Source organism: Eschrichtius robustus, chromosome 7, assembly GCF_028021215.1.
Source record: "Eschrichtius robustus isolate mEscRob2 chromosome 7, mEscRob2.pri, whole genome shotgun sequence".
NCBI classification, from domain to species: Eukaryota; Metazoa; Chordata; class Mammalia; order Artiodactyla; family Eschrichtiidae; genus Eschrichtius; species Eschrichtius robustus.
Window position 1 is genome coordinate 113,468,332 of NC_090830.1, and position 19,391 is coordinate 113,487,722.

The 19,391-nt window shown below is 36.4% G+C and overlaps 1 protein-coding gene across 1 annotated transcript in view; it reads right to left on the bottom strand.

Moving 5' to 3' along the window:
• The window catches only part of NT5C2 (5'-nucleotidase, cytosolic II), a 106,337-nt gene that overhangs the window by 69,002 nt on the left and 17,944 nt on the right, over positions 1-19,391 (bottom strand). The window contains exon 2 of the mRNA XM_068548484.1: positions 8,421-8,545. Within this exon, the coding sequence (XP_068404585.1) occupies positions 8,421-8,521 (101 nt within the window). The 5' untranslated portion in view covers positions 8,522-8,545. The remainder of the gene's footprint in view (positions 1-8,420; positions 8,546-19,391) is intronic.

The window sequence follows — 19,391 nt, forward strand, 5'->3', positions numbered from 1 at the left end:
GTACAGAGCCTGTCCAGAATCTTCCAGGAAGTATCATTCTAAATGAGTCAGAAGTGCTCTCAGGCTGTGAAATATTAAATACAATTAGGACACTTGATGTTTCCTAGATGATCTCTCTTCATTGCATAATTCTAGCTCTTGTTTCCACTGATAAATACGTTACATCACAACCAAATGTATACTTCATGAATATAAAGACTGAGCAAATAATTGAACAGAAAGTATACAACACCTCTACATTTTATCTCTTCCAAATGCGTATGTTATGTGTTTTATTTATACATACACACATAAACACTCTGTTTTACACTTTAATTCCCATGCACATCTAGCAACACGTCTCACACACTGCAGAGGATCATTGGTACCCACTGATTGATTCTGAGTCTTCATATCTTAATGGGAACCTGAAATGTTTCTACTCTTTCCGGTTTAAGAAAAAACAGCAGCCTAAAATCTAGAAATGCTACGTAGTCAGCAAATGATTCTGCTTAATAGAGTTACATCAATTTGTTATGGAATACTTTGTTTCCTTCACATAAACACATTCACCAGAGAACTGCCACGAAGGTGAAATCACAACCTGCTGGGCCAGTGACTGGGAGTTTATTCAGTAAATGCTCAGCTTGTTTTCACTTGTGGATCAGTTGATTAAAGACTCTTACATGCAGTGTGTATCATAAGCTCCCAAGTAAGCAATTATTAATTAGCAATTATTAAGTTCAAAGCAACAAACATTTATTGAGCATAGAATTTTTAAAGCTAGAAGAAGACTTAAAGATCTTCCTCTTTAATCTTATCATTTTATAGCTAAAGAAATCACCACCCAGAGAGGCTAACTGGTCTCCCCAGGATCACAACAAAACCTGAACCCAGCTCTTCCAACTCTGACTCCAACTGTTTACTCCTTTTCCATTGCTTAGAAAAAATTTCAGAGACAGCATTATAAACTTATATTTTGTCATCTTCACTATGTTCCTAGGTCCAATGTATCATAAATATACAATGTATCTGATTCCTAGACATTTACATTTTTAAAGTAGATGACTTGTGTACATTTCCTTTTGATCTTGATTATTTAAATTATGTGCAAATATTCAATATAAATGTTTTGGCTACTTGAAATATACTACTAATATAAATATGGCTTATTTTTCTTTCTGGTAGATTTGTACCACTAAGTGATCAAAATAGAAAACTTATGGGGGCCTAAAACAAGGTAAATGGGTACTGCCTACAGTGGGATGGACTGGAGATTCCACCTTGCCAAGACAGAGATTTCTTGTCAGCTCCTGTGCTTAATTTAGTTCATACTAAGCTCAGGACTATGTGAAATATAAATATGCATTAAATGAAACTGACAAGAAAGGACAGTTTATAATGCATGAAGCTGTTGTTCAACAAATACTGGATGGTAAGAGAACATAAAACCCTTTTGACCAAACCGAACCAAGAATGTAGAAGTAACGGGTGTTCCCAATGAACATAACAAGCAAACAGAAAAACCAGAATAAAAGATTTGGAATTTGGAAAAGGCAGTACCCATGTTTTAAACTCAGAGTACAAAAATTAGCACATTTTGTGGGGTTCAGGATCCATCCTTTGCATCCTTCTAAGAATGTGACACCAGCTGGCAGGCAGGTGTGTTTTTCACCTAAAAGTGATAAAAGTTTTGTGTATATCATAAATTAAATGATTTGAATACAAACCTTTTTGCTTTTGGAAGTCAGTTTTTAATTTTTCATCTTGATCTCTCTCTTGATATAAGTTTCCAAAATTTTATTCTTTAGTACAAGTAGTATTTACAACGTTTGTTCTTACATTAATTTTTTTCTTAATGTAAGCATTAATGAACTGGAAAAAATGCTACCTAGTGACCTACCATCAAGGAAATATCACCAACCTACTTTAAAAACCAACTAGTGATGCAATAATTAACTTTCAAGGTATTCAATATCAAGTAACTATTTTCTTCAAAATATTAATGCTTACTGAAGCACTAAAATGTTACCTAATTCTGACCTAGCTTTCCTACACAAAGAATGGAATCAGAATTATTTTTTTGTCTGCTTACAAGAACTTATCTGTATAAACTAGTTTAACCATCCCAGAACAGATGAGTAATTATGAGTTGTTGTAGACTTCCTGGAGTTCCTATGCAACGTTTTTGCACTACCAGTACACCAGCATTTCCACTTTTCCTGGATTTCCCAGGACAGAGGCAGAGACAGTACTACTAGGGCCCAGATCTTTCTATCCTACAAGTATAAACTTCTAATTTCTGTCTACAACCAAATGATTCCTAATTGCAGTATCTACTCCCAAGTATCTCAGTCACTTAAGATTCAGGTAGCCATTAAGATTTAGAAGCAGTCATTTAATTGAATCTATTAAAACTGGCAAATGAATTGAAAATACTTACTTTTTAAACTTTTAAAGGAAAAATGATTTAGAGAAAATATTAAAGTCTTAAATCAATATAAAAAAACACTGCTAACACCCAGAATTATCCACATTCAATCTAATACAGTAATCAGTAGGCACAATTCTAAAACTATTTAAAAACTATAATCAGTTTGTGGCAAATGGCAATTAAACACTGCATTATTGAGAGGGCAGACAGCACAAGTAAGAAGAACTACAATGCTTCAGCCTGTGGAACAAACACCACATTCACAGAAAGACAGACAAGATGAAAAGGCAGAGGGCATTGTACCAGATGAAGGAACAAGATAAAACCCCAGAAAAACAACTAAATGAAGTGGAGATAGGCAACGTTCCAGAAAAAGAATTCAGAATAATGATAGTGAAGATGATCCAGGACCTTGGAAAAAGAATGGAGGCAAAAATCGAGAAGATGCAAGAAATGTTTAACACGCCTTCCCTGGTGGTGCAGTGGTTGAGAGTCTGCCTGCCAATGCAGGGGACACGGGTTCGAGCCCTGATCTGGGAAGATCCCACATGCCGCGGAGCAACTGGGCCCGTGAGCCACAACTACTGAGCCTGCGCGTCTGGAGCCTGTGCTCCACAACAAGAGAGGCCGCGATAGTGAGAGGCCCGCGCACCACGATGAAGAGTGGCCCCTGCTTGCCGCAACTAGAGAAAGCCCTCACACAGAAACGAAGACCCAACACAGCCAATAAATAAATAAATAAATTTAAAATGTATTTTCAAAAATAAAAAATTAATTAAAAAAAAAAAAGGAAATGTTTAACAAAGACCTAGAAGAATAAAAGAACAAACAGAAATGAAAAATACAACAGCTGAAATGAAAAATACACTAGAAGGAATCAATAGCAGAATAACTGAGGCAGAAGAACAGATAAGTGACCTGGAAGACAGAATGGTGGAATTCACTGCTGCGGAAGAGAATAAAGAAAAAAGAATGAAAAGAAATGAAGACAGCCTAAGAGACCTCTGGGACAACATTAAATGCAAGAACATTCACATTATAGGGGTCCCAGAAGGAGAAGAGAGAGAGAAAGGACCGGAGAAAATATTTGAAGAGATTATAGTTAAAAACTTCCCTAACATGGGAAAGGAAATAGCCACCAAAGTCCAGGAAGTGCAGGGAGTCCCATACAGGATAAACCCAAGGAGAAACACACCAAGACACATAGTAATCAAACTGGCAAAAATTAAAGACAAAGAAAAATCATTGAAAGCAGCAAGGGAAAAACCATAAATAACATACAAGGGAACTCCCATAAGGTTAACAGCTGATTTCTCAGCAGAAACTCTACAAGCCAGAAGGGAGTGGCATGATATACTTAAAGTGATGAAAGGGAAGAACCTACAACCAAGATGACTCTACCCGGCAAGGATCTCATTCAGATCCGATGGAGAAATCAAAAGCTTTACAGACAAGAAAAAGCTAAGAGAATTCAGCACCACCAAACCAGCTCTACAACAAATGCTAAAGGAACTTCTCTAAGTAGGAAACACAAGAGAAGAAAAGGACCTACAAAAACAAACCCAAAACAATTAAGAAAATGGTAACAGGAACATACATATCAATAATTACCTTAAACGTGAATGGATTAAATGCTCCAACCAAAAGACACAGGCTCGCTAAATAGATACAAAAACAAGACCCATACATATGCTGTCTACAAGAGACCCACTTCAGACCTACGGACACATACAGACTGAAAGTGAGGGGATTGAAAAAGATATTCCATGCAAATGGAAATCAAAAGAAAGCTGGAGTAGCTATACTCATATCAGATAAAATAGACTTTCAAATAAAGAATGTTACAAGAGACAAGGAAGGACACTACATAATGATCAACAGATCAATCCAAGAAGAAGATATAACAATTATAAATATATATGCACCCAACATAGGAACACCTCAATACATAAGGCAACTGCTAACAGCTACAAAGGAGGAAATCGACAGTAACACAATAATACTGGAGGACTTTAACACCTCATTTACAACAATGGACAGATCATCCAAACAGAAAATTAATAAGAAAACACAAGCTTTAAATGACACAGTAGACCAGATAGATTGAATTGATATTTATAGGACATTCCATCCAAAAACAGCAGATTACACTTTCTTCTCAAGTGAGCACAGAACATTCTCCAGGATACATCACATCTTGGGTCACAAATCAAGCCTCCGCAAATTCAAGAAAACTGAAATCATATCAAGCACTTTTCTGACCACAACGCTATGAGATTAGAAATCAATTACAGGGGAAAAAAACGTAAAAAACACAAACACATGGAGGCTAAACAATACGTTACTAAATAACCATGAGATCACTGAAGAAATCAAAGAGGAAATCAAAAAATACCTACAGACAAATGACAATGAAAACATGATGATCCAAAACATATGGGATGCAGCAAAAGCAGTTTTAAGAGGGAAGTTTATAGCTATACAAGCCTACCTTAAGAAACAACAAACATCTCAAACAATCTAACCTTACACCTAAAGGAACTAGAGAAAGAAGAACAAACAAAACCCAAAGTTAGCAGAAGGAAAGAAATCATAAAGATCAGAGCAGAAATAAATGAAACAGAAACAAAGAAAACAATAGCAAAGATCAATAAAACTAAAAGGTGGTTCTTTGAGAAGATAAACAAGATTGATAAACCATTAGCCAGACTCATCAAGAAAAAGAGGGAGAGGACTCAAATCAATAAAATTAGAAATGAAAACAGAGAAGTTACAACAGACACCGAAGAAATACAAAGCATCCTAAGAGACTACTACAAGCAACTCTATGCCAATAAAATGGACAACCTGGAAGAAATGGACAAATTCTTTGAAAGGTATAACCTTCCAAGACTGAACCAGGAAGAAATAGAAAATATGAACAGACCAATCACAAGTAATGAAATTGAAACTGTGATTAAAAATCTTCCAACAAACAAAAGTCCAGGACCAGATGGCTTCACAGGTGAATTCTATCAAACATTTAGAGAAGAGCTAACACCCATCTTTCTCAAACTCTTCCAAAAATTGCAGAGGAAGGAACACTCCGAAACTCATTCTATGAGGCCACCATCACCCTGATACCAGAACCAGACCAAGATACTACAAAAAAAGAAAAGTACAGACCAATATCACTGATAAATATAGATGCAAAAATCCTCAACAAAATACTAGCAAACAAAATCCAACAACACATTAAAAGGATCATACACCATGATCAAGTGGGATTTATCTCAGGGATGCAAGGATTCTTCAATATACACAAATCAATCAATGTGATACACCATATTAACAAACTGAAGAATAAAAACCATATGATCATCTCAATAGATGCAGAAAAAGCTTTTGACAAAATTCAACACCCATTTATGATAAAAACTCTCCAGAAAGTGGGCATAGAGGGAACCTACCTCAACATAATAAAGGCCATATACAACAAACCCACAGCAAACATCATTCTCAATGGTGAAAAACTGAAAGCATTTCCTCTAAGATCAGGAACGAGACAAGGATGTCCACTCTCGCCACTCTTATTCAACATAGTTTTGGAAGTCCTAGCCATGGCAATCAGGGAAGAAAAAGAAATAAAAGGAATACAAACTGGAAAAGAAGGAGTAAAACTGTCACTGTTTGCAGATGACATAACACAGACAATCCTAAAGATGCCACCAGAAAACTACTAGAGCTAATCAATGAATTTCGTAAAGTTGCAGGATGCAAAATTAATGCACAGAAATCTCTTGCATTCCTATACACAAATGATGAAAAATCTGAAGAGAAATTAAGGAAACACTCCCATTTACCACTGCAATGAAAAGAATAAAGTACCTAGGAATAAACCTACCTAGGGAGACAAAAGACCTGTATGCAGAAAACTAGAAGACACTGATGAAAGAAATTAAAGATGATACAAACAGATGGAGAGATATACCATGTTCTTGGATTGGAAGAATCAATATTGTGAAAATGACTATACTACCCAAAGCAATCTACAGATTCAATGCAATCCCTATCAAATGACCAGTGGCATTTTTTACAGAACTAGAACAAAAAATCTTACAATTTGTATGGAGACACAAAAGACCCCAAATAGCCAAAGCGGTCTTGAGGGAAAAAAATGGAACTGGAGGAATCAGACTCCCTGATTTCAGACTATACTACAAAGCCACAGTAATCAAGACAATATGGTCCTGGCACAAAAACAGAAATATAGATCAATGGAACAGGATAGAAAGCCCAGAGATAAACCCACACACCTATGGTCAACTAATCTATGACAAAGGAGGCAAGGATATACAATGGAGAAAAGACAGTCTCTTCAGTAAGTGGTGCTCGGAGAACTGGACAGCTACATGTAAAAGAATGAAATTAGAACACTCCCTTACACCATACACAAAAATAAACTCAAAATGGATTAGAAACCTAAATGTAAGACCAGACACTATAAAACTCTTAGAGGAAGACATAGGAAGAACACTCTTTGACATAAATCACAATAAGATCTTTTTTGATCCACCTCCTAGAGTAATGAAAATAAAAACAAAAATAAACAAATGGGACCTAATGAAACTTAAAACCTTTTGCAAAGCAAAGGAAACTACAAACAAGACGAAAAGACAACCCTCAGAATGGGAGAAAATATTTGCAAACGAATCAACGGACAAAAGATTAATCTCTAAAATATATAAACAGTTCATGCAGCTCAATATTTAAAAAACAAACAACCCAATCCAAAAATGGGCAGAAGACCTAAATAGACATTTTCCAAAGAAGACATATGGATGGTCAAGAAGCACATGAAAAGCTACTCAACATCACTAATTATTAGAGAAATGCAAATCAAAACTACAGTGAGGTATCACCTCACACCAGTTAGAATAGGCATCATCAGAAAATCTACAAACAACAAATGCTAGAGAGGGTGTGGAGAAAAGGGAACCCTCTTGCACTGTTGGTGGGAATGTAAATTGATACAGCCACTATGGAGAACAGTATGGAGGTTCCTTAAAAAACTAAAAATAGAATTACCATATGACTCAGCAATCCCACTACTGGGCATATACCCAGAGAAAAGCATAATCCAAAAAGACACATGCACCCCAATGTTCATTGCAGCACTATTTACAATAGCCAGGACATGGAAGCAACCTAAATGCCCATCGAAAGACGAATGGATAAAGAAGATGTGGTACATATATACAATGGAATATTACTCAGCCATAAAAAGGAACGAAATTGTGTCATTTGTAGAGACGTGGATGGATCTAGAGTCTGTCATACAGAGTGAATTAAGTCAGAAAGAGAAAAACAAATATCGTATATTAACGCATATATGTGGAACCTAGAAAACTGGTACAGATGAACCGGTTTGCAGGGCAGAAATTGAGACACAGATGTAGAGAACAAATGTATGGACACCAAGGGGGAAAGTGGAGGGGGGGGTGTGATGAATTGCGAGATCGGGACTGACATATACACACTAATATGTATAAAATGGGTAACTAATAAGAACCTGCTGTATAAAAAAATAAAATTCAAAAATTCAAAAAAAAAAAGTGCCTGTTTCCCCGTATCTATACTAATACCTAACCTTTTGAATCTTTGACATTGTGATAAATTAAAACTATATCTCATTTAAAAACAAAAAAAAAAACAGAAAAAAACAAACTGCATTATTCATAACTAAAGCACAATTTTCTAGCAGCTGAAGACTTTCTGCTCTTAAGGACTTTTATTAGTAGATATAAGAAGCAGTAAGAATTTTTTTAAAAAAGCAGCAGCAGTGTGGTTGTAAAATTCTGGCAATAAAATTCTGGACTTTGGACAGGGTTTGAACCATGAACCAGCTATGTGATCTAGAGTAAATTGCCTAACTACTCTGCACGTTAATTTCATCATCCGTAAAATGAAGATATTATACGCCCACTTTATAGAGCTGTTTTGAGGATCAAATAGACAAAATACTTACCGATGATAAGCTTCTCGTCGATACTTTTTCAGGGCATGTTTATCCATGTTAGCAGGCATATCTGCTGCATTTTGTAACCGATCACTCCAGGAAGTTGTCATTTTATTTTATTTGTATGCTCAATTCTAGAAAAGAAAATCAGTAATTTAGTAGATTAACATTAGCATCTGTATATTGATATCAGAATTTTTTTAAAAATTAGTAAAACTCTAGCTTGCAAACTGTCTGATATAACTATTTAAATATATTGAATATGGAAATATACTGAAAAATTAAACTAACACTTCTAAACTATGTAAATTTAGGAAAATAATTTCATATAGTAATTTCTATCCAGAACGATCATATATAACACTTTCAAAAAATTAAGCATGATTGCCAGTAATAATTTACTTTAATCCTAGATTCTAGAAAAGGGGCCGAGACCACAGACATGTGAAAATATATAATTTTCAGTTAATGTATGTTCAAAATATGTAAAGTAAGCAACTTTTTAATTCTGATAAACATACTAAACTCAATCAATGGTAGTACAAATATGTATGAGTATTTGACTTCTAATTATATTATGCTTTTATATTTTTCTATGATAAATTATCTTGCAGCTAGTATTACAGACTGAACTAGAAGAAGCAATAAACTAAAACATTTCATCTCATTAGAATAAACATCTAAAACGAGGTGAGCAGGTAAGTGTCTTTACTGTATTTTTACTATAGGCACTGTTACAGGTTTCACTTCTATTTTTGCAGTTTTCATCTGCAGCTTTAAATAAGGATGAAAAATAACCTTTTAGAGTTAAGAAGTTTATTAACATTTTATTAAAATACCAATGTTTGTGAAAACATCTGCATTCTAATTTATTTCCAATTTTGAAAATGCTAACATTGTTTATGATATTATGTCAATTTTAAAGTAAGCCATCTTTGTAGCTTTTTAAAATAATAATTTATTGAGGTGAAATTCACATAAGAAAACTAACCATTTTAAAGTAAGTCAAGGACTTCCCTGGTGGCGCAGTGGTTAAGAATCCGCCTGCCAATGCAGGGGACACAGGTTCAAGCCCTGGTCCGGGAAGATCCCACATGCCGTGGAGCAGCTAAGCCCATATGCCACAACTACTGAGCCTGCGCTCTAGAGCCTGCAAGCCACAACTACTGAAGCCCACATGCCACAACTACTGAAGCCCGCGTGCCTAGAGCCCGTGCTCCACAACAAGAGAAGCCGCTGCAACGAGAAGCCCACGCGCTGCAACGAAGAGTAGCCCTCGCTCACCGCAACTACAGAAAGCCTGCATACAGCAATGAAGACCCAATGCAGCCAAAAATAATAAACAAATAAAATAAAATTTAAAAAAAAAAGTAAGTCAATGGCATTTAGTATGTTCATAATATAGTGCAACCACCACCTCTATCTAGTTCCAAAATACTTCTGTCACTCCAAAGTAAAACACTTTACCCATTAAGCAGTTTCTCCCCATTCTCCCCACCCCATGGCCACCCCAATCCCACTTCTGCCTCTTTGGGTTTATCTATTCTGGATATTTCATATGAACAGAATCATATAGTATGTGAGCTTTTGTATCTGGCTTCTTTCATTTAGCATGTTTTCTAGTTTCATCCATGTTGCATCATATTTCAGATACTTCCTTCCTTTCTATGGCTGAATAATAAATATTCCACTGTGTGCATGTACCACAATTTGTTTATCTCTTCATCCGCTGATAGACATTTGGACTATTTCCACCTTTTGGCTACTGTGAATAGTACTGCTATGAACATGTACGAACAATGTATTTACTTGAGTACCAGTTTTCAATTCTTTTGGATATATATTTAGGTCTGTAATGTTTCTGAAGTAATCAAGATTTCCAAACACTGTTTAGATAACAAAAGTACTGGTACTTGCAAAAGACTCTAGTTAAGGGACTTCCCTGGCAGTCCAATGGTTAAGACTCCGTGCTTCCACTGCAGGGGGCACAGATGCGATCCCTGGTAGCGGAACTAGGACCCCACATGACTTTTTTTTTTTTTTTAATCAGTCATCAATTTTATACACATCACTGTATACATGTCAATCCCAATCGCCCAATTCAGCACACTACCATCCCCACCCCATCACAGTTTTCCCCCATTGGTGTAGGACCCCACATAACTTAAGTTATTTACTAGGCCACTATAACTGAATCTAGATATACTATGGGTTTTTTTTTTTTTTCTTAAATTCATGTAGTAAATCCAGACTATTTTGTGGACCAAAAAAGGGTGAAATTTTGAAAAGTACAGAATTACAATGGAACTTCAATGGTTTTCAGTGGGGGGAGGAGTGGAGGTTGAGGGAAGGACGAGGACTATATCTTACATAAGTTTAAATAAGACTCAGAAATGAAATTTGTATTCTATGATGAATTAAGAGAAATCAGAATAGTCATGCCATTAAAGAAAAACTTTAACTTGAGCTCTACTGCAATTATAGTCCATATAATAGGAAATAAATTTTGTTTATTTATTGTTAAGGCCGTAAGTGAACTCCAACTTTTAAAAAATCTCTAATAGTATTCACAAAAGTCTACCTCTTTTTATTTTTAAAAAGTTAAGGAGGGATTCCTGGGTGGCGCAGTGGTTAAGAATCCCCCCGCCAATACAGGGGAAGCGGGTTCGATCCCTGGTCTGGGAAGATCCCACATGCTGTGGACCAACTAAGCTCATGTGTCACAACTACTGAGCCTGCACGCTAGAGCCCGCAAGCCACAACTACTGAGCCCACATGTCACGACTACTGAAGCCCGCATGCCTGGAGCCCGTGCTCCACGACAAGAGAAGCCACCACAATGAGAAGCCTGCGCACCGCAACGAAGAGTAGCCCCCACTCGATGCAACTAGAGAAAGCCCATGCACAGCAACGAAGACCCAACACGGACATAAATAAATTTTTTAAAAAAAGGGACTTCCCTGGTGGCGCAGTGGTTGAGAATCTGCCTGCCACTGCAGGGGACATGGGTTTGAGCCCTGGTCTGGGAAGATCCCACATGCCACGAAGCAACTAAGCCCATGTGCCACAACTATTGAGCCTGCGCTCTAGAGCCTGTGAGCCACAACTACTGAGCTGGCGTGCCACAACTAGTGAAGCCCACACGCCTGGAGCCCAAATTGGAAAAAATTAAAGACAAAGAAAAATTATTGAAAGCAGCAAGGGAAAAACCACAAGTAACATACAAGGGAACTCCCATAAGGTTAACAGCTGATTTCTCAGCAGAAACTCTACAAGCCAGAAGGGAGTGGCATGATATACTTAAAGTGATGAAAGGGAAGAACCTACAACCAAGATGACTCTACCCGGCAAGGATCTCATTCAGATCCGATGGAGAAATCAAAAGCTTTACAGACAAGAAAAAGCTAAGAGAATTCAGCACCACCAAACCAGCTCTACAACAAATGCTAAAGGAACTTATTCTAAGTGGGAAACACAAGAGAAAAAAAGGACCTACAAAAACAAACCCAAAACAATTAAGAAAATGGTAATAGGAACATACATATCGATAATTACCTTAGATGTGAATGGATTAAATGCGCCAACTAAAAGACACAGGTTTGCTGAATGGATACAAAAACAAGACCCATCTATATGCTGTCTACAAGAGACCCACTTCAGACCTAGGGACACATACAGACTGAAAGTGAGGGGATTGAAAAAGATATTCCATGCAAATGGAAATCAAAAGAAAGCTGGAGTAGCTATACGCATATCAGATAAAATAAACTTTAAAATAAAGAATGTTACAAAAGACAAGGAAGGACACTACATAATGATCAACGGATCAATCCAAGAAGAGGATATAACAATTATAAATATATATGCACCCAACACAGGAGCACCTCAATACCTAAGACAACTGCTAACAGCTATAAAAGAGGAAATCAACAGTAACACAATAATAGTGGGGGACTTTAACACCTCACTTACACCAATGGACAGATCATCCAAAATGAAAATAAATAAGGAAACAGAAGGTTTAAATGACACAATAGACCAGACAGATTGAATTGATATTTATAGGACATTCCATCCAAAAACAGCAGATTACACTTTCTTCTCAAGTGAGCACGGAACATTCTCCAGGATACATCACATCCTGGGTCACAAATCAAGCCTCAGTAAATTTAAGAAAATTGAAATCATATCAAGCACCTTTTCCAACCACAACGCTATGAGATTAGAAAGGAATTACAAGGGGCTTCCTTGGTGGCGTAGTGGTTAAGAATCTGCCTGCCAATGCAGAGGACAAGGGTTCGAGCCCTGGTCTGGGAAGATCCCACATGCCGCGGAGCAACTAAGCCCGTGAGCCACAACCACTGAGCCTGTGCGTGTAGAGCCTGTGCTCCACAACAAGAGAGGCCACAACAATGAGAAGCCCGCACACCACAATGAAGAGTGGCCCCCGCTCACCGCAACTAGAGAGGGCTTGGGCACAGAAATGAAGACCCCAACACAGCCAAAATTAAATAAATAAATAAGTAAATAAATTTTTTAAAAAAAGATGTGTACTCAAGGACAAAGATTTAATAAAATTATTGAAAAAACAAACAAATTAATTACAGGGAAAAAAAACATAAAAAACACAAACACATGGAGGCTAAACAATACGTTACTAAATAACCATGAGATCACTGAAGAAATCAAAGAGGAAATCAAAAAATACCTACAGACAAATGACAATGAAAACATGATGATCCAAAACATATGGGATGCAGCAAAAGCAGTTTTAAGAGGGAAGTTTATAGCTATACAAGCCTACCTTAAGAAACAACAAACATCTCAAACAATCTAACCTTACACCTAAAGGAACTAGAGAAAGAAGAACAAACAAAACCCAAAGTTAGCAGAAGGAAAGAAATCATAAAGATCAGAGCAGAAATAAATGAAACAGAAACAAAGAAAACAATAGCAAAGATCAATAAAACTAAAAGGTGGTTCTTTGAGAAGATAAACAAGATTGATAAACCATTAGCCAGACTCATCAAGAAAAAGAGGGAGAGGACTCAAATCAATAAAATTAGAAATGAAAACAGAGAAGTTACAACAGTCACCGAAGAAATACAAAGCATCCTAAGAGACTACTACAAGCAACTCTATGCCAATAAAATGGACAATCTGGAAGAAATGGACAAATTCTTTGAAAGGTATAACCTTCCAAGACTGAACCAGGAAGAAATAGAAAATATGAACAGACCAATCACAAGTAATGAAATTGAAACTGTGATTAAAAATCTTCCAACAAACAAAAGTCCAGGACCAGATGGCTTCACAGGTGAATTCTATCAAACACTTAGAGAAGAGCTAACACCCATCTTTCTCAAACTCTTCCAAAAATTGCGGAGGAAGGAACACTCCGAAACTCGTTCTATGAGGCCACCATCACCCTGATACCAGAACCAGACCAAGATACTACAAAAAAAGAAAAGTACAGACCAATATCACTGATGAATACAGATGCAAAAATCCTCAACAAAATACTAGCAAACAGAATCCAACACATTAAAAGGATCATACACCATGATCAAGTGGGATTTATCTCAGGGATGCAAGGATTCTTCAATATACACAAATCAATCAATGTGATACACCATATTAACTGAAGAATAAAAACCATATGATCATCTCAATAGATGCAGAAAAAGCTTTTGACAAAATTCAACACCCATTTATGATAAAAACTCTCCAGAAAGTGGGCACAGAGGAAACCTACCTCAACATAATAAAGGCCATATACAACAAACCCACAGCAAACATCATTCTCAATGGTGAAAAACTGAAAGCATTTCCACTAATATCAGGAACAAGACAAGGATGTCCACTCTCGCCACTCTTATTCAACATAGTTTTGGAAGTCCTAGCCACGGCAATCAGAGAAGAAAAAGAAATAAAAGGAATACAAACTGTAAAAGAAATACAAACTGGAAAAGAAGAAGTAAAACTGTCACTGTTTGCAGATGACATGATATTATACATAGACAATCCTAAAAATGCCACTAGAAAACTACTAGAGCTAATCAATGAATTTGGTAAAGTTGCAGGATGCAAAATTAATGCACAGAAATCTCTTGCATTCCTATACACTAATGATGAAAAATCTGAAAGAGAAATTAGGGAAACACTCCCATTTACCTTTGCAACAAAAAGAATAAAATACCTAGGAATAAAAAAAAAAAATTAGCAGCATTCAAAGGAAAAGGAAACTATGATACATAATGAGGAGAAAAATCAACTGAAGCAGGGACTCCCCTGGTTGTCCAGTGGTAAAGAATCCACCTTACAATGCAGGGGACACGGTTTTGATCCCTGGTCAGGGAATTAAAATCCCACATGCCATGGGGCAACTAAGCCCACATGCCACAACTACCGAGCTGGCGTGCCTCAACTACACCCCACGTACCACAAACTACAGAGCCCACGCGCCCTGGAGACTGCGCGCCACAACTAGAGAAGCCTGTGCACCACAATGAAGAGCCCGCACACCTTAATGAAAGATCCCGCATGTCTCAATGAAGATCCCTCGTGCCTCAACTAAGACCTGACGCAGCCAAAAATAAATAAAATAAATAAATAATAAATGAATAAATCTTTTAAAAAAAACCAACTGAAGCAAACCCACAAATGACACAGATGACAGAATACTCAAAGACACTAAGTTATTATAATTGGACAAAATTCAATATGTAATATGCAATTCAAATAATATGTCATTCAATATATAATTGATAATGGAATGTATTTCATATGTTCAAAAAACTAGAAGACTGAAAATGTTAAGTACAGGCATGAAAAATCTTTTTAAAAGACCCAACTCAAACATCTAGAAGCGAAAACTACAATCTGAGATGAGAAATACACTGAATAGATTAATGACAGATTAGACTTTAAAGAAAACATTAGTAACTTGAAGACATAGCAATAGAAACTATCCAAATTAAAATAGATCAGTGACCTATGCAACAGTTTCAAGTGTATTCTGATTTCTAATATATGCATAATTGGAGTCCACAAAAGAAAAGAGAAAGGGAGAAGACAGAAAAATTATTTAAAGAAATAGTGGGGGAAAATTTCCAAACTTAATGAAAACTATAAATCTACAGGTCCAAGAAAACTCAGCAAACCCCAAGCACACAAAACAAGAAAACTACACCAAGGCACATCAAAAATCAAATTACTTAAAAGGAGTGATAAAGAGAAAATATTAAAGAAGCAGCTAGAGAAAGAAGACATCATACAGAGAAGAAAAAAACAAATTCCTCATCTGAAGCAGTGAAGCCAGAGAAAAGTGGAGAAACACCTTTAAAGAACTGAAAGAAAATAAGTGTCAACCTAGAATTCTTTCCCTGACAAAACATCCTTCAGAAATAAAGACTTCTTCAGATGTACAAAAACTGAAAGAATTAATCACCAGCAGACTCTAAAAGAAATTTTAAAGGAAGTCCTTCAGGTAAGAGGAAAACAATACCAGATGGAAATCAATCTAAACAAAGGAATGGGTAACTATAAAAGATTTTTCCCTACTATTAAGTCTTTCTAAAAGATAACTGTTTGAAGCAAAAGTAACAGTAATATATTGTTAGGTTTATAACATATATAGAACTAAAATATGTGACAGTAATAACCCAAAGGCGGGTAAGAAGAGAACAGAAGTATACTACTTTAAGACTCCTATAGTACACATGAAGTAGTATACCAGTTGAAAGCAGACTGTGATAAGGTAAAGATGCATACTATACACCCTAAAACAATCACCACAGTAACAAAGTTATAGCTAATAAGGCAACAAAAGAGATAAAATGGAAACAAGAAATAATCAACCCAAAATATGAGATAAAAAGAGAAAAAGGAAACAACAAAGCAAACAAAAAAATAGCAAGGTGGTAGAATTTTACTCAACCATATTTTAAAAATTACACTAAGTTTTAAATATCTACCCCAATCAAAAAAAAAAGCTGTAGGACCTAAATATAAGACATGACACCACAAAACTCCCAGAAGAGAACATATGCAAAACATTCTCTGACATAAATTGTACCAATGTTTTCTTAGGTCAGTCTCGAAGGCAATAGAAAATAAAAGCAAAAATAAACAAGTGGGACCCAATCAAACTTATAAAGCTTTTGAACAGCAAAGGAAATCATGAACAAAATGAAAAGACAACCTACAGACTGGGAGAAAATATTTGCAAATGATGCGACCAACAAGGCCTTAATTTCCAAGCTCATACAACTCAATAACAACAACAACAAAAATAACCTAATCAAAAAATAGGTGGAAGACCTAAATAGACATTTCTTCAAAGAAAACATACAGATGGTCAATAGGCACATGAAAAGATGCTCAACATCGCTAATTATTAGAAAAATGCAAATCAAAACTACAATGAGGTATCACCTTCACACCAGTCAGAATGCCCATCATTTAGAAGTCTACAAATAACAAATGCTAGAAAGGGTGTGGAAAAAAGGGAACCCTCCTACACTGTTGGTGGGAATGTAAACTGGTGCAACCAGTATGGAAAACAGTATGGAGGTTCCTTAAAAAAACTAAATCTAGGACTTCCCTGGTGGCACAGTGGTTAAGAATCCGCCTGCCAATGCAGGGACACGGGTTCGAGCCCTAGTCCGGGAAGATCCCACATGCCACGGATCAACTGATCCCATGCGCCACAAGTACTGAGCCTGCGCTCCAGAGTCCGTGAGCCACACTACTGAGCCCACATGCCACAACTACTGAAGCCCACACACCTAGAGCCCATGCTCTGCAACAAAGACAAGCCACCGCAGTGAGAAGCCTGCGCACTGCAACGAAGAGTAGCCCCCACTCGCTGCAACAACAGAAAGCCTGCGTGCAGTAACAAAGACCCAACGCAGCCAAAAATAAATAAATAAATTTATATTAAAAAAAAAACAACAACACAAAAAATAGGGAATTCCCTGGTGGTCCAGTGGTTGGGACTCCATGCTTTCAATGACAAGGGCGCGGGTTCAATCCCTGGTCGGGGAGCTAGGATCATGCATGTCACACGGTGTGGCCAAAAAATAAATAAAATGGTTCACATAAGTAAGCAAGTAAATAAATAAATAAATAAAGTCTGTCCTCCATCCTGAGGTTTAAAAAAAAAAAACAGAAAACTAAAAATAGAGTTGCCATATGATCCAGCAATCCCACTCCTGGGCATATCTCCAGAGAAAGCTGTAATTCAAAAAGATACATGCACCTCAATGTTCATAGCAGCACTATTTACAACAGCCAAGACAAGGAAGGAATGTAAATGTCCATTGACAGATGACTAGATAAAGAAAATGTTGCATATATATATACAATAGGATACTAGCCATAAAAAAATTAAATAATGCCATGTGCAGCAACATGGATGGACCTGGAGATTATCATACTAAATGAAGTTAAGTCAGAAAGAGAAAGACAAACACCATATGATATCACTAATATGTGTAATCTAAAATATGATACAAATGAACTTATTTACAAAACAGAAACAGACTCACATAGAAAACAAACTTGAGGTTACCGGAAAGGGGATGGGAGCAGGATAAATTAGAAGTTTGGGATTAGCAGATATAAACTACTATATATAAAATAGGTAAACAACAAGGTCCTAGTATATAGCACAGGGAACTATATTCAATATCCCATAATAAACCATAATGGAAAAAATGAAAAAGAAAAAAAAAATATATTTATATATATATAAAACAATCACTTTGCTATACATCAGAAACTAACACAACATTGTAAATCAACTATACTCTAATAAAAAAAATTTTTAAGTTGGCATGGTTACATTAATATTAGACAAAGTATACTTCAGATCAAAGAATATTACCAGGTTTAAGGAAGCCCATTTCTTAATGATAAACAGGTCAATTTATCAAGAAGACATAAAAATCATAAATGCTTATGTACATCTAATAACAGACCTTCAAAATACATGAAGCAAAAACTTGTAGAACTGCAAGGAGGAAGTGACAAAACCACAATTATAGCTGGAGATTTCAGTAATATTTCAATAACTGATAGAACAAGTGGACAGGATGTCCGTTAAGAATAGAAAAGACTTGACCAACATTATCATCCAACTTGACCTACCTGACATTCATAAAACAGTCCACCCAACAACCACAGAATACACATTCTTTTCAAGTGCACATGGAACATTTACCAAAATAGATCATGTTCTGGGTCATAAAACAAGTCTCAATAAATTGAAATTGAAAAAGAATCAAGTCTTACAAAGTATGTTCACTGACCACAATGAAATTAAATTAGCTATAAATACAGAAAGATATCTGGAAAATCCCCAAATACCTGCAAATAAATGAACACACTTCTATATAACCCAAGGGTCAAAGAAGAAATCAAAGGAGAAATTAGAAATTATTTTGAACTGACTCAAAATGAAAATACAACATTATTAAAATGTGTGAGGACCTTCCTTGGTGCGCAGTGTTTAAGAATCCATCTGCCAATGCAGGGGACACGGGCTCGAACCCTGGTCCAGGAAGATCCCACATGCCGAGGAGCAACTAAGCCCGTGCGCCACAACTACTGAGCCTATGCTCTAGAACCCATGAGCCACAACTACTGAGTCCGCACACCACAACTACTGAAGCCCATGCTCCTGGAGCGTGTGCTCCACAACAAGAGAAGCCACAGCAATGAGAAGCCTGCGCACCACAATGAAGAGTAGCCCCCTCTCGCCACAACTAGAGAAAGCCCATGCACAGCAACGAAGACCCAACACAGCCAAAAAAAAAATTTTTTTTAATTAAAAATAAAATTTGTGAGAAGGGAATCAAAACAGTTCACTAAAACATCAACTAAACACAAAAGGCGGCAATAAATGGAGGAAATGGGGAACAAAAAGGGTTTAAGTCATTCAGAAAACAAATAGCAAAATGGCAAAAATAAGTCCTT